This window comes from Heloderma suspectum, chromosome 14, assembly GCF_057233095.1.
Source record: "Heloderma suspectum isolate Gila_16-S chromosome 14, 16-S_ref, whole genome shotgun sequence".
In the NCBI taxonomy this organism is placed as follows: Eukaryota; Metazoa; Chordata; class Lepidosauria; order Squamata; family Helodermatidae; genus Heloderma; species Heloderma suspectum.
Window position 1 is genome coordinate 2,742,347 of NC_139471.1, and position 15,666 is coordinate 2,758,012.

General features: G+C 50.6%; 1 protein-coding gene across 1 annotated transcript in view; it reads right to left on the reverse strand.

Moving 5' to 3' along the window:
* The window catches only part of GPSM1 (G protein signaling modulator 1), an 85,464-nt gene that overhangs the window by 54,837 nt on the left and 14,961 nt on the right, over positions 1-15,666 (reverse strand). Inside the window, exons 2-7 of the mRNA XM_084821177.1 lie at positions 10,906-11,127; positions 10,173-10,308; positions 9,055-9,197; positions 7,729-7,852; positions 5,399-5,514; positions 2,630-2,785 (exon numbers count right to left, since the gene is read on the reverse strand). Coding sequence (XP_084677303.1) covers positions 2,630-2,785; positions 5,399-5,514; positions 7,729-7,852; positions 9,055-9,197; positions 10,173-10,308; positions 10,906-11,127 — 897 coding nt within the window. The remainder of the gene's footprint in view (positions 1-2,629; positions 2,786-5,398; positions 5,515-7,728; positions 7,853-9,054; positions 9,198-10,172; positions 10,309-10,905; positions 11,128-15,666) is intronic.

Genomic DNA, 15,666 nt, shown 5'->3' on the forward strand with positions numbered 1-15,666 from the left:
GCAATGGATTGAAGATCTAACAAGATCTAACAACACTAGCAACATTTGAAAGAGTGGTATATAGGCCCCACTCATGAATGGACTTGTATTTGGATATTCGGTCTGCTTTTACTGAAGTTTATGTGTAATCTATTCCTCCCCCACCCCCGCCTTTTTTAGAATGTTGTAATATTTGAAACTGAGGCCTTCAAAGCATGCAATTACACTTGTGATTTTCTTTTAATTTTCTGTTGTGTTTGTTTTGTTTAATTGAAACTTAAAATAAAAAATAAATTAACACCCCCCCCATACCCATTACCCGTCTTCCCCACGACACCTCTCACTACCCAGGGCTACTGGCTTCCCCCACTGCAAGGCCTGGCTCCACCGCCATCCTCTGGGCAGAAGACACGCTGGTATCCGCATCGGAGGGCAGCACTAGAAGCAGAAGCAGCAGTTATCAGCTCCAGGGAAGCAAGACCTATTGCAGCAGTAAAAATGGCAGCAGTGACAGCCTTGATAAACTGGCAGCAAGAGGGGAAGATATTTTTCCCTGTGTTTTTTTCTGTCTTTTTTGGAGGGAAAACTGCTGGTGAAATCAGCAACAACTTCAGCGGTGGGGGGAAGGTCACCGCTAGGCACTCAGTGGGCTGTACAAGTGGACCTCGAGGGCCGTATGTGGCCCAAACGTTACCCACCTGTGCCTGAGGGAAACATGTCCTGGGTGTATTGCTGCCCAGCCTGTTTGGGGTACCACTACCCTGGTGGCTTTTGGATGTAACCTTTCATGGTGGGTGTGTATGCAAGACAGCAACCGGGTCAACTGCTAATGGGCCTGCATTCAGAGCTGGCATCAAGGGTAGGCATGGCTGGGCACCTGCCGAGGGCCCACACCCCGGCAGGAGTCCACTGACCAGAGGCCCCTGGAGTGGCTCCTCCTCTTCCCCATTGCAACCGGCTTGTTCCCCTGCCTCTCGCTCTGGCCCAGGTGATGGAGGTGGCGAGGAGGAGGAGTGGGAGACGCCATGGCCGCCGTACTCCCTGGCTCTCTGCCTGCCAAGCAAGCAAGTGGGAGCAAGGAGGAGGAAGAGGAGGAAGAGCAGCTGGTGACCATGGTGGTGAGGAGGCAGGCTCACTGAGGGAGGGGGCCCATGGAGGGTGCCTTGCCCATGCGCCCTCAAAAACCTGGAGCCACCTCTGCCTGCATTCCTACACCCCCTTCCCACCTTTTTGTTCCACTTGTTTCTAACAAAGCATTGTTTGTAGTTTGGAGATGGGGGGGTCCCTCATGAGCCGACTGCAGCTGCTTTGGGCTCTCCTCCACTATCGGCCATAACAGCGTTAGGGAGGGCATGGCCCGAGCGCCAGTTTCTGGGGAAGATGAGCGGGGGGCGGGGAGGGTTCCTGTCCTGCTTGTGGGTTTCCCACAGGCATCTGGCCGGTCCCTGTGGAAACAGAACGTTGTGCTAGATAGGCCTCTGGTCTGGTCCAGCACTGATCTTCTTATCCATTGAGCAATTCTAGCCAAGAATTACTAGATTAATCGATTGATAACTATTAATAGTGCTAGGTGATGAATAGCGGCAAACAGATAAGGAGCTCATAGCCTTTGCTCTGTTCAGTTGTGAGTGGGCAGACATTTCCATTTGCCAAATTGTACATCTGGATTACTTAATCGATTGTTGTGCCTCCTTCGCCACACTTTTTCTCTCCATTTGTTTCTAACGAACACCCATTTGTAGCTTGGAGTCTGTGGTTTCTTCTGGCTTGCCGTAAACTGGATAGAGAAGGAAGCCCTCTGCCCTAGGGAGGGAGTTGTCCTCTCCCAGAGGAAGAGAGGTCCCCGTCCGTTCTGGGCAACAACTGGTTCCTGGCTAGAACCAGTGGAGGCTGGTGGCTCCAATGTCAGTGGGGTGATCAATCCGCTCCAAGTTTCAGTCAGAACCAGTCAGAACCCTAAAGAAGCCATCCAAGGTGCTCTTTGACTGGTTCTGACTGAAACCCAAATTCACTGCCCCACTGACATTGGAGCCACCAACCTCCCCTGGCTGGAACGGAGCACAAAATTGGAGTTTTCAGTAGTAGGTCCCCTCCACTCAGCACTGGTTAGGCCTCATCTGGAGTACTGTGTCCAGTTCTGGGCACCACACTTTAAGAAAGATGCAGACAAGCTGGAGAGGGTTCAGAGGAGCGCAACAAAGATGATCAGGGGACTGGAAACAAAGCCCTATGAAGAGAGACTGAAAGAACTGGGCCTGTTTAGCCTTGAGAAGAGAAGACTGAGGGGAGACAGGATAGCACTCTTCAAGTCCTTGAAAGGCTGTCCCAGAGAGGAAGGCCAGGATCTCTTCTCCATCATCCCAGGGTGCAGGACGTGGAATAATGGGCTCAAGTTAAAGGAAGCCGGATTCTGGCTGAACATCAGGAAAAACTTCCTCACTGTTAGAGCAACACGACAATGGACCCAATTCCCTAGGGAGGTGGTGCGCTCTCCCACCCTGGAGGCATTCAAGATGAGGCTGGACAGCCATCTGTCGGGGATGCTCTGACTTGGATTCCTGCATTGAGCAGGGGGTTGGGCTCGATGGCCTTGTAGGCCCCTTCCAACCCTACTATTCTATGATTCTATGATTCCCAGACCTCCTCTTACCTATCACCAAGCTCCTGGGCGATGGCGAGATGCTTGAGGTGGTATTCAATCGCTTTCTCATAGTCCCGGAGGAGGGTGTACGTGTTTCCGAGACTGTAGCAAGACTGTGCTTCCACTGTTTGGTCCTTCAGTTGCCTAGAGAGCTGTAGTGTTTTCCTGTATTAAAACAGACAGAGGGGCTCATGAACTAAAAATAAAGGCCAGCACATGACACGTTCTTTTCTTGGGAGATATACACAGTGGTCCGGTATCAGGGCCGTCTCTCCCATGAGGCAGAGTAAGGCAGTTGCCTCAGGTAGCAAATATGGGGTCTCATAAATGGGCAGCAAAGTGTTAGTTATTTACCTTGCTGTTATGGTAGTTCTACTGCAGAGGGAGGGGTGCTTCTGGCATTTTCTGCCACATGTATGAAAAAAATTCAGCTAACTTTGATGTGGGAAAAGTGGTACTGAGGTGTAACCTTGACTTGGGGGTGGGCAGCTCTGCCTCAGGCAGCAGCATACCTTGGGCCAGCCCTGTCTGGTATTGGTGGAACGGACATAGATAAGAGACATGGGCCAGTTTAAGAACTCTGGACTAAAAATGCTATTTTGGATTTGGCCAGCATAAGGCTTAGGTTATGCCCCGCCCTTCCTCAAATTCATTGCACTCCAGCTCTGAACATGTTTTGCATCCCATCCCACCCTAAGGGGATGTGCCAAATTCAAAACGATCACCCGTCGTCTGGCTGACGAAAAAGCAGAGGCTTCTAGACCTGGGAGTAACGCTTTCCTCCAAACTGTCAAGCTGTCTCATTTGGAGGCAAAGAGGTTCTCACTACATCAGCCTTTCCCAACCTGGGTCCCCCCAGACGTTTGGAGTACAACTCCCATCAGCCCAAGACAGCATGCCCAGCCATCGCAGATGACGGGAGTTATACTCCAAAACACTTAGCACAGGGGTGTTGAAACTCAGGCCTGCGGACCAGAAACCAATTGGGCCCTCTGGGGTTTCCCAGAAGGCCACACCCCCTTCCCTTGGCCACATCCCCTTCCCCCCAACGACCGATTGTCGGGTGGTTTCTTGGCTTTTGTGCAGTTTTAGCCCAGTTCTAAAAGGCTGAAATGCCTGTCCGAAGGCTTTAGTTACTGACAGTAAGAGCTTGAAACTAAAATATGCTGGTATTTTTTGGTATTTGGCCCCAGACAGGCCAGATTTGGCTTGTGTGCTTGAGGTTCAACACCCCTGCTTGACTTCTTCTTCTTCTTTTTGAAGGCTGTGATGGTTTCCCTTTGCAATTTGTAACCGCAAAAGAAAGCCTGCAGTAAATTTGGAACGAATCGTCTAAACTCTTGTGTCTGCTTTGGATTTTGGAGCTTTCTTGCTGCCAGGAGGTGGCAGGATTGTGCACAGCAATTCTGGGTTGTGTGTGTGTGTGTGTGCATGCGTGCATGTGTGAACAACACAAAAGACTTAGCATTTTAGACTTTTTTCTACAGTGGGACAAAGCAGGCAGGAAATTCCTGAGGCTGCAGCTAGCCAGCTGGCTGAAAATTGAAGAGCAGAATTGTTTGGGGCTCCCCTTGTTCATGGCTTACAACGGACATCCGGAATGTAAAATATTGATGAACAAAATGGTACACAGGGCTGGCGCTTAGTCCCAGCTCTCTTAATTAGTAACAGGGTGCTGCTATAGATCCATAGGACTGAACTGATCTACTAGGTGTAATTAAAGTTACACATGACAAGGGGAAACCATCATATCCTGCTTGGTTTTTTTAAGAAGCAGAGCAGGGGCGTTGAACCCTGGGGGCCCAATCCTAGGGCCTAAGCTAGTCTCCCCCCTGCCCGTCTCCTCTCCTCCTGTTCTCCACCTGCAATGTATGAATGAAGCGTTCTACCGTACGCTCAGGAAGAAAACCACACATTGCCAACCAACAATCGTACTGAGCTGTTCTTCTCAGCCAGCCAGAACTTAACCTATTGCAACAGAACTTTTCCACTCATGGGGTTGTTTCAAAAAGCCTTCCTGTAAAGTGGGAATATAAACATTCACGGAGACACCCTCCACTTTACGGGAGCAAGGCATTGCAATCTCATGACAGCCTTTTCAACCTGGTGCCTGGCAGATGTGTTAGACTGGAACTCCTGTAATTTCCCTTAATTTTGGCATATTATGGCTTCCTGTAGCCATCGGAAAAAAAAGTAGCTAAGGAGCTAAATTAAAAGGTGTGGGGGGGGCGGTATGCTGCCTCCGCGCCCCCCCACCCCCCCGTAATCCAAGCATTTATTATAAATTTGCAGGCAGGAACTGTATTTGTTTTTTGTTTTTTAATGTATGTGCAGTGGTCAGAAAACCAGGTATTTTATAAATACTGACAAATTTGAAGGAACAGCAAGTTGTTTGGCACTCAAACCTAAAGTCCCATTTTACAGCTGGGGAACACAGAGAGGTCTTATAGGCCCCGTCCAACCCTACTATTCTATGATTCTACTATTCTATGTACACTTGGTCCGTGGACTGGCTAGTAAGGCTGCGTAGGTCTGTTGCTGCTTTGTTAAAACAACTGGGAGTCGGAAGCCCTTGCGGAGGTACTGCAAATCTCACGGGAGACTGTGAGCTCTTCCTGGCCACCGCACTCCAGGCAGAAATCACAAGGAGGGATGAAAGCACCCAGATGCTTCCCGGTTAGCAATGGACAATATTAGCAGACCAAGGGTTAAACTGAGCTGATCGACAGGGTGTGAAGAGAGGGTGCTTACTTCTCCCAAACACAACAATCTGCTTACTTGTAGTACTCGGCAGAGATGTCAAACCTCCCAAGGAAGATGTGGGCGTTCCCTAAATTGCTGTGCGCTCTCCTCTCAGCGGATTTGTCCCCAAACTCCTTGGCAATGGCGAGTCGCTGAAACAGAGGCAGGCAGGGAGCTCTTTAGCTGCTGGGACAACAGCATCCTCTGGCAATGGCACATCCTCTCCACTACCGCCCGCCCTGATGCCCACGGCACAGCTAAGGGCGCAAACCTGTCACAGACACATGGCCGCTGGAGCCGGGGTCACGTGCGCTTGGCGCGATTCCCATTTCTGGGCAAAGAAAAGCTGACTGCTGCAACGTGTCTAGATGCTGTGAAGCATTTTTGTATAGTTTATCCTGCTTGTGCCAGTCATGGGAACTAAAGCTGCCCCCTCACTCCCAAAAAACATATCCAGCCTTCCATTCCGGCTTCGGAGATTTCACCAGCATTCCCCACATATTTTACATATGGAGGGAGATGGAGGGGGGAGGGGGGTGATTCCGCCAGCCCTGCTGGAAGGCTATTTAATTCCCCCCTTCCCTTCCCCCCCCCTTCACTTTTTCCTTGTGAATTGTGTTTTTTTAGATTGTAAGCCTGCAGGCAGGGTCTGTCTTGCTGATTGCACGTAAGCCATTTGGCAGAGGAATGGGGTTAAAATGCTTTAAATAAATAAATACAATATTTTCAAGCCCATCATCTTCACAGTAGTCATAATGGCTAGAAATGAATGAAAGAGAGGAGGGATTCTCTCCATAACATTAACTCCACAGCCAAAACCACTTCCTGTGCTTTTCTCTGGAATTGCATAGCAGCAGCCCTCCAATTAAACACGTGGCAAATTAAGAGACACCCAAGCCAAAGATCTCCAGGGAGTCCACTGTCAGCCTGGGAGTGTTTTGACACTTTGTCTTTTGTACTTTAAAGCATTTCCAATTAGAAACTGCCTTGAAAGCCTTGGCAGAAAGGTATAATATAAATGCAGCAGACCGATAAGTAAAAGGAGGTGTCTGTCTGCCAGTCCATCTCTCAGCGCCCAGAAACCCAGACAGCTGAAGCATGGTGTGCATACTAAAGGGACCCTAGGGGTGTGCACCTCTGGGTTATTTCGTTTTTAAAACACATTAATTAATTTTAATTAATGTGTTTTAAAAACATTCGTTAACTTTAAGTAATTAAATGTGACCATGCGGCTGAAACCTGCAGAACCCTCTTCAGCTACTAGGTGGCAGACTTCCCTCCGTGCATAGCTTTGCAGTCCATACCGTTTGAAGGCTGGGGAGACTGGGAGGCCAAGGGACAGAGTTGTACGCCTGCCCCCTGGTGTGGGGCAGGCCCCCCCAGAGGAGTGGAGAGAATCCTTCCTCAGGGGCCTGAAGGGGTGCACCATGCCTAGGGGTGCCAGTGGGCATGGCTTCACTCAGACGGTGTGGTCACAATGGGTCTCACTCTGAACACTGGGAACATTTGCTCAAAGCCTTCGCTGTATCAAACGAAGAGTTATTCCAACCCGTGCGAACCCGTTCGCTGGTAAATAAAATAGTCAAATCAGGACTTTGCCCCGGGCGACCGATGTGTAAGGAGTGTCTGGCAGTGAGCTCTTGTCTCAGGTTTCAGCCGCAGCTGAGCCTGCACGTCTGTCTTTCTGGAGCCTGGGCTGGAACGGGCCCAAGGGGTCATGCGGAAGTAGTCCTGTCATATTAGACCACACTTGGGTCACCCAGTAGAGGGAGAAGGAGGCAACGTGGCCGAAGAAGTACTGAAGCCAAGAAAGGCGGCTGAGCCCCAAAGGCCTGACAGACTCCACCCAGGCCCACTGTAGCTGGTGAGCTCTCAGCAGACGCTGGAAGCTCATTTCTACGCTATTATCCGTAGGCATAAGGCAGGGGTGTTGAACCATAGGGCTGCAGGCCAAATCGGCCCTCTAGCCACGCCCCGTGCTCTGCCCCCTTTCTCCTGACATACAATATTTTGGTGGTTTCCTGTGGCATAAGGGCTTTCCTTTCTAAAAGGCTGAAATGTCTCCTGAGGCTTAGCTACTGGCAGGATAAGAGCTTTCAGTGAAAATATGCAGGTATATTTGGCCCCACCCCTTTCACCCTTGATTCAGCCCACCACTGGAATGCGGCCCCAGAGACCTTCTCCAAAATTGAATTTAGCCTTTGGGCTGACACCCGTGGCATAAGGACTAGAAGCAAGCTTTGCAAAAGGGAAACAAACATACTGCTGTTTGATGCAGAGATTCTCCGTTACGAGATTACAATGGGTGGAAAGGAAAAACCCCTGAAAGGCCCAGGGACGGGCTTAGAAACGTCGCTGAGCCTTACTTGCTTGTGGAAGATGACGGCTTTGCTGAAGTTGCCCAGCAAATAGTGGGTGTTGCCCAGATTCCCGTAGGCCCGGCCCTGGGCAGCCCGGTCCCCCAGCTCCTTGACGAGCGACAGATTCCTCCTGGAAGACATGAGAAAGGGAGGCAGGGTTGCAACACTGATGACCTCGAGGCCGAAACATGGAACCCTTCATAAGCTGAGGCTATTAAGAAGCTGAGAAAAGGTCCACTTAGCTGAGTATCAGAGTAGACAACACTCTACATCTGGAAAGACAGCATCATGCAAGGGAATCTCCCTTGGCAGAGTTTGGAGATAACAAGCGGATTTCTCTCCCTCTCCTGCCTTTTTCCAAAGCCCCAAGCAGCCTCCAGGCCAAGGGGGGAGCCCTGCGGAGGGAGCCCAGGTTTCTGTGAGCTGGATGGGCAACCACTGCAAACATGTGCCCCCCAAATAACACCTCAAAGGGGGCCCATGTGGCCTGGAGTCTGTGGGTTGTGCACCCCTGCACTAGAGTCAAGATACACGTACACCCCATTGAGGGATATAAGAAGGGGCCTGGAACATAGGAACATCGGAAGCTGCCTTCCATAGAGTCCATCTTGGTCCATCTAGGCTAGTATTGGCAACACTGACTGGCAGCAACGGCTCTCCAGGGTTTCAGGCAGGATTCTTTCCTGGCCGTACCTGGAGATGCTGGGGATCAAACTGGGGACCTCCTGCCTGCAAAGGAAGTCGTGTACCACTGGCCAGCTTCTGAGCTGATTGAGTGCTCCTGTCAAGACTGGCAGAGGATGTGGCATCCGGATGCAGGCCCCAGAGTCCATCCCTAGACGGAGCGCATAGGGAGGGGTGAATAAGCGACGTTCAAGATCGCAAGGATCCTCCAAACATCGTCTCTCCGCTTGTGTTGTGCCTGATTCCTGTTTGCGATTGCTTCTTCTTCTGCATGAATGGGAAAATTGTCCAGATCAAGCAGCGATCAAACATGGAATCTGCCCCAATTTTGTCATTTGTGCAACTTTCCTCCATAGACTAAAGCAGGGTTGGTTCAGTCTACAGGGGAAATTTGCGCAAATTTGGAAATTTGCACAAAATCAAACTGGGAGAGTTGTGCAAATCAAACGAGAGCACACGTCGGTCAATTTGTGAATGTGTTCAGCTTGCGTTCGGGGCTTCAAAGGCACACTCGTGTATTTTGCGAACAAAGACGACATTCTCATACATCCCGAAATGGATCGCGGACACACCGCTAGTGAGCCAGCTCAGGGGGCCCCCGGTGGGAGGCCTGGCTGCTCACAGCCACGAACAAGGATCGGTACTCACTCATAAAATTCCGACGCCCTCTCCAATGTCTCCCGGACTTCCCGGGGCAGCTGCCCTGGCTCCTGTGGTAAACTCCAAGAGAGCTGCTTGCCTTTTGCGTGATAAACGTTGCCGACATTGTACAAGGCTCTTGCCTCCCCTACCTTGAAAAGAAAAGGGAGGTTCTCTTTAGTTGGGATTTCTTTCCTACACTTGTCAGGAGGGCCAGTGACCACATCCCTATATTTCCATTGTTCCTGGCCTTCCCCAACCTGGTGCCCTCCTGATCTGCTGGACTACAACTCCCATAAGCAGGGAGCTTCCAGTGGGTACTTCTCAAATGTGGAATTTCCTTCCTGTGGAAACCTTCCAAAGCCTGAGCCTGTCTACTTTCTGGAAGCAGCAGAAGACCAGTGCTGGGAGGCCTCATTCATTCAAGAGTGTCACAATCAGACTTTTGTTCCATGAAGGGGTACTTTCCCCCAACTTTTCCCTATTTGGGGGATCATATTCCCCAGATAGCCACACCCCTTCCCCTGGCTCCACCCTCTTTCCCCCATTGATCAATCATTTTGTGATTTCCTGGCTTTTGTGCGTCCCCGCCCCCTTTCCATGAGGTTGAACTGACTCCCCTACAGCATAGTTCTGGGCAGCAAGAGCTATAAGCTAAAATACGCTGGCATTTTGGTATGGTAGCCCTGTCTCTTTTGCCTTTGGCCACCCCCCTTTGCTTTGGCACCGCCCACCACTGGAATGCAGTTCCCAGGAGCTTCTCCAAAATGGAATTCGGCCCCCATGGGCTGAAAGAGGTTCTCCAACCCTGTTCTATTTTAATTAGTCGATTCTTATTTGTTCTGATGGGCTTTTGGTGGTGAGGTGCAAAAAAGAGTGGATTTAAGAAATGGAACTCGAGTCTTAGGACTAATACCAGTCCTTTTGGATGAGGAAGAAGATGTCTAAATAAATCCCATCAGTCCAACCAATTCATCTGAAGGTTCTCTTGCCTGAATGCTCTGTCCCAGACTCAACATGGAGGCGCCCACCCAGTCTTTTACCCAAGAAGGGTGAGGTACTTCCACCCCCTTTTCCTCCCTTAGGTGCTGGGTCATTTTCGAAGCAAGAGGCCGGGTCCTCTGTACCTTGTCTCCTTGCTCCTGTGAGATGTCCAAGTGCCTCTGGCAACAGACAACGGCTTCGTCGAACTGCCCCAGGACCTTCAGTGTGTTGCCAAGATTGCCGCTGGCTTTGCCTTCTCCGATGCGGTCCCCGATGGTTCTGTGGAGATAATCGGAAAACACTGCGAGTTTTCTCCCCGGAGGACAGCCACAAGCACAAAAAGTCCCTTCCTTGGTGTGGAACAATACCTGATCGTGATGACTGGCCACCAGGGCAAAACACTGGATAAATATCCCCCTTGGCCAGGGCTGGGTCCAGAGTCGGCATAGTTGGGCTGTTGTCAAGGGCCCACACCCCAGCAGGGGACCACTGATGAGACCTGGAGAGGCTCCTCCTTATTCCCCATTTCAACCTGCTTGTTCACCTGCCTCTCGCTCTGGCCCAGGGAGTGGTGGTGGTGAGAAGGAGGAGCAGGAGAGCCTGAGGCCGCCTGGCTCCCTGGCTCTCCGCCTGCCAAGCAAGCAAGCGGGAGCCATGATGAAGAAGGGGAGGTGGAGCAAGGTGGTGACAACGGCAGTGAGAAGGTGGGCTCACTGACGGAGGGGACCCGTGGAGGATGTCTTGCCCAACAGCCTTCCGAAACCTGGAGCTGGACTACAAGTGCCATCATCCCGGGCTTGGCACCAGTCTGGAGAAGGCTGGCTAGCTGTCTCACCCCTCCTCTGGGAAACACAGCACTGGCGCCACAGCACTGACCTGGCTAGGGTGAGATCGTGCTTATGGTACTCGAGAGCTTTGGCAAACTCTTTCAGGTAGAAGTAGGCATTGCCGAGCTGGCTGTAGATGGCACTCAGCGTCTTCAGATCTTCAGTCCCCACCTGCACGGCGGCTTCGAAGAAGGCAACTCCAGCTGTGAAGTCCCCAGCTTTGCACGAACGCTCTCCCTCGAGGGCCAGCTCCAAGCAAGACGCCTCCATCCTATGGGGAAAATGATCAGAAATGTGTCCTCTATTGTTTGTCATCGAAAAATTCCATGGCAGAAGAGAGATCAGTGGGGTGGGGTGGAACATGTATGCACACAGCTCTTCAGGCACACTAAAGTTAGCATGTGAATAGTTTTCAGTGGCCTGGCTTGTCCATAACGCTAAGCCATAGGCTTGGTGCGCATGTCACAACAAACCAGGGTTATTGTTTTATAAAAAACTTGGGTTGTTGTGAATGAAGTGGGACCCGGCCAGAGTGCTCATTCCTGCACACTGGGTTAAGCCATGGGTTCTAACTCTGGGTTAGAACTAACTCTCTCCTGCAACAGCCCAGGATTCCTGTCATGCTAAACAACCCAGGGACGGAACGTGGCCATCTGAAGAACCCCAGCGGGACAGAGTGAGACCGTAGGAAGGCCGGATTTGGCCTGCAGGCCTAAGGGACTGTAGCCCTGAAGAAGGGACCACCAAATGAATGTTAAAATAGGGTTGTGCTTCTCAGTAGAGCTTCCTCAAAGCTCCTGTACATGAAATATTAATGCACAAGAATAAACTCCGGAGCCAGGAGTATTCCTTATGGGGGCAGGGAAACACTGTTCCTGCCAGCCCTCAGGCCTATTGCTCCATCTTGCCCGTGAGAAAGGCAGCCAATGTTTTCTTTGAAGGTCAGCCAGTGAAAACTCACCCCTATGACAGAAATTGAGAACCTTAGCCAGTTTGGATCCAAGCAACTGCCGCAGGCCGCCGTCTCTGGCAAGCACAGTTGCTGAGCAACTACATTGTCCAGGCAAGGCCTGCAAACACATTCCCAAAGGGACTTGCGGTTTCAACGCTTCTGCTGTCCATTTTCCTCTCATGGGCATTCTTTGTATTGTGGAGCTGTGCGCATTCTGTCTGTCTCCCTCCCTCTGTCATACACACATACATGAACATACTGAATCGAATATTTATTTATTTCTATTATTTCTATTTCTATCCCGCCCTTCCTCCCAAGGGGTCCAGGGCGGCCAACAACCCATGCAAAAACCACACAGCATGCGAACCCCATTACTCTCATAACACAAAAATTACTAATTGATTGCAATAAATTACAATACGTGCTGTTAAAACCGTAGCCCTAAAATCACAAATTTGCTGGCTGGCTGGGGAACGCTGGGAGTTGCAGGACTTTTTTTCTGTCTAAACGTGCATAGGATTGTGCACTTACTGCACTTAAAATACAATAAACCATAGCAAGCAACTCAGAAGAGGAGAGGAATAGACCCCAAACAGAGATTACTTTAGAGCTCTGTCTCACGGCTTCATTTTCTTTTTCATTTTTACTCTACAAGGAGGCACATGGAGTGTGATTCAGTTTGGGAAGGGGGGGGCTTTTAAGAGCCACATTGGGGACACTGTGGCTACTCTAAAGTAGAAATGAACAAAAGACATAGCCGCAAGACACATATTTTAAGTAACGTCTATTTTGGCCCTAAAAATACATGGCGGAGAATACAGAAGCTTAAGGACATAAGACAGGAGTTAGGCAATTTGTAGCGTTCCAGATGTTTTGCCTTACAAAACCCATCAGCCCTAGCCAACATAGCCAGTGGTAAAGGATGTTTGAGAATTGTAGGCCTAAACATCTGGACAGCCACAAGTTACCCACTCCTGACATAAGAAGAGCCGGGCTGGATCTGAGGTTAGCTGGATCCGGCACCGCCATGCATGGTGTGGAGAAAATGGACAGGAAGATGCTACCTCGCCCATAATACTAGTGTCAGGGTGGACACTGAGCCCATAGAATCCCAGAGTAGTTCTGATTCTGAGGAAGAGCAGTCACTCCTGGGAGAGGAGCGCGCTCCTCTTTCCCAGGGCCCACAGCTGACGGAGATTCCTCCCACCAGCATTCCTAGATTAGAAAGCAGTCCAGGGAGTGACCGAGCAGAGATAGCAGACTTGGTGGATGCGCGACGCAGACGCAGAGAGCGGCGCCAGATGGAGGGCGCGGAAAGGAGGTGCAGTGCCCGGTTGGCGCGCAAACAACGGCTGCGCCCCGAGGATCCAAGGGAAAAGGGGAGGGACTCTCCCTAGTCCTGAAGTTCAGGGGTCTGCCAGTAATTCCCTTTCAAACGCGGACCAACTGTTTCAACTTAGGGCATAGGTACTCTGCTGCTCAGATCTAATTGCTACCTGTAGAGTTGTTAAGTTGTAAAAGAAGAATAAAGCTTTGAAAGGAATCCCTTTGTCTGTGTCTGGACTTGGCTACTGGATTAGACTGAGAGAGGCCTCCAAGGAGCCCATGACAACTAGAACCCAAAGGGGTTCCCATGAAGCTGAATGGTGGGCGATTCAGGACAAACAGAAAGAAGGACTTCTTCACACAGCACGTAGTTAAATTATGGAATTCACTTCCACAAGATGTAGAGATGGCCACCAATGTGGATAGTTTTAAAAGGGGGTTAGCCAAATTCCTGGAGGAGAAGGCTATCAATGGCTACTAGTCCTAATGGCTATGTGCTATCTCCAGTATCAGAGGTAGTGTGCCTATGTACACCAGCTGCTGGGAAATGTGGGCAGGAGGGTGCTGTTGCACTCATGTCCTGTTTATGGGTTTCCTGTGGGTGGCTGGTTGGCCACTGTGTGAACAAAATGCTGGACGACCTGGACCCTTGGTCTGATCCAGCAGGGCTCTTCTTCTGTTCTTGTGTAGACCAAAGGCTTGTCCAGTCCAGCATTCTGTTCCCGTAATGGCCGAGCAGGTGACTCTGGGAATGCCACCATCCTGCTTGTGCCCCCCAACAACTGGCATGCAGTGGCTGCAGATAATGGAGGTAATGTATTGCCATCATGAGTAGTAGCTGTTGGCCAAACTGGCTGAGAATGATGAAAGTTGCCGGCCAGCACACCAAGTTGGGCAAGGCTGACCTAAGAAGTGAACTGCACATCGGCGCACACAGAGGTTTGCACACTGTCTTTGCAAGCGCTTGGCTGATGTTGCCATGGTTACTGCCGAGCCCGGCACAATGGTGGGGCTCGGCTTCCTCGACACATGCAGTCTTTAATTAAAAATCTGTTTCTCTGAATCTCCGATGCACGAAATTACTATTAGTGCTCATTTGCTACTTGAGAAGGGTGGGAATACTCTCCTAAAAAAAAAAAAAAAAGACAGTGGGGAAAACTCCACATCAGTTGGGAGGAGTCCTGCTTCCCCCTGACCCCCCCCCCAACACAAAATGCAGTTTGCCTTTTAAACGCTAAGCTGAGAGTGCCCTGCCAGGACCGGCCCTGCCATGAGGCAGAGTGAAGCAACTGCCATAGGTGGCAGATGCTAGGAGGCAGCAACAGGATATTCGCTTCCTCTGTGCCCTCCAAGTCCCTGGTGGCTTCAGGCATGGCAGAGGATGATATGTCATCATCAGCATGGAAGACAATTTCATCTCCCAGTCCAGTCGGCTTTTGTACATGGAATGGAGGGGGGAGGGCATCTTTGCCTCGGGCCAGCCCTGCCCACCTGATCTACTGCAGAAAGGATCTGGCCCAGAAGTTCCCCCGGAAACCTTCACCTAGTAAGGGTCACACAGCCCAGGGGAAGAAAAAACAATAACTGAAGCAGGGTCTCTAACCAACCTTGACCTGGGAGGGGATTACTTCCTACCCCGCAATAGGGCGATCAAATCAGTCAGGCCTGGAGTATGACGAAATGCCAGCTGCTGAATTTTACCAGCTGTGGGTGGGTGGGAAGGAAATGAAAGTTTAACTGGGCTGGTGACTTGGGTGTCAGCTAGAAAACCCTACACCTGTGTGGCAAATTTGCAGACTGCCAACATCACACCCAAGCTATAACCACCTTGTTGGCTTCCATGTTGTGGAAGCCAACATCGGAGGGAGCCACCCTACAGGAGGGGCATCCCTGCGAAGCCCGTCTGGCCGAGAAGTTCATGCCCAGACTGCTGGCAACTTCTCTAACTTCCACTTTGGCTCCTGTCTTGATATTCATAGATGCGTGGATTAGCTGGTTCATTGCAGCCTGAGAGTTTCCAAGAATTTGCATTTGTAAAGAAGCTAGTTGTTAACTAATAAAGTAGTGTTAGCCTGAAGCCTTGTTTCCTGGAGTGTGTTGACTGCGAAGGGGGAGGATGAGGATGAAGGAATGTGACCCTTGCAATCCATTTCCAACCACAATGCAGAGTGCTAGCATTAACCTTTAATGCAGGGGTTGGGAACCCTGGGTCTGTGGACCATATCCTCCTGGCCCTCTGGGGTTCCCCAAAGGGCCATGTCTCCTTCCCCTGACCACTTGGTGTTTTACCAGATTTTGTGCTGTTCCCTATCCCACTCTACAAGGTTGAAATGCCGCTCCTAAGGCTCAATTGCTGGCACTATGCTAAACTATGCTGGCATTTTTGGCCCCACCCCTTTTGCCTCCATCCCTGCCCACCTGAATGTGGCCCCTGAGAGCATCTCTGAAATGAAATTTGGCCCCCAGGCTGAAAGTGGTTGGGCACCCCTGCTTTAAAACTTTGGCTCATGGATAGCTGAAGGGCTATTTACT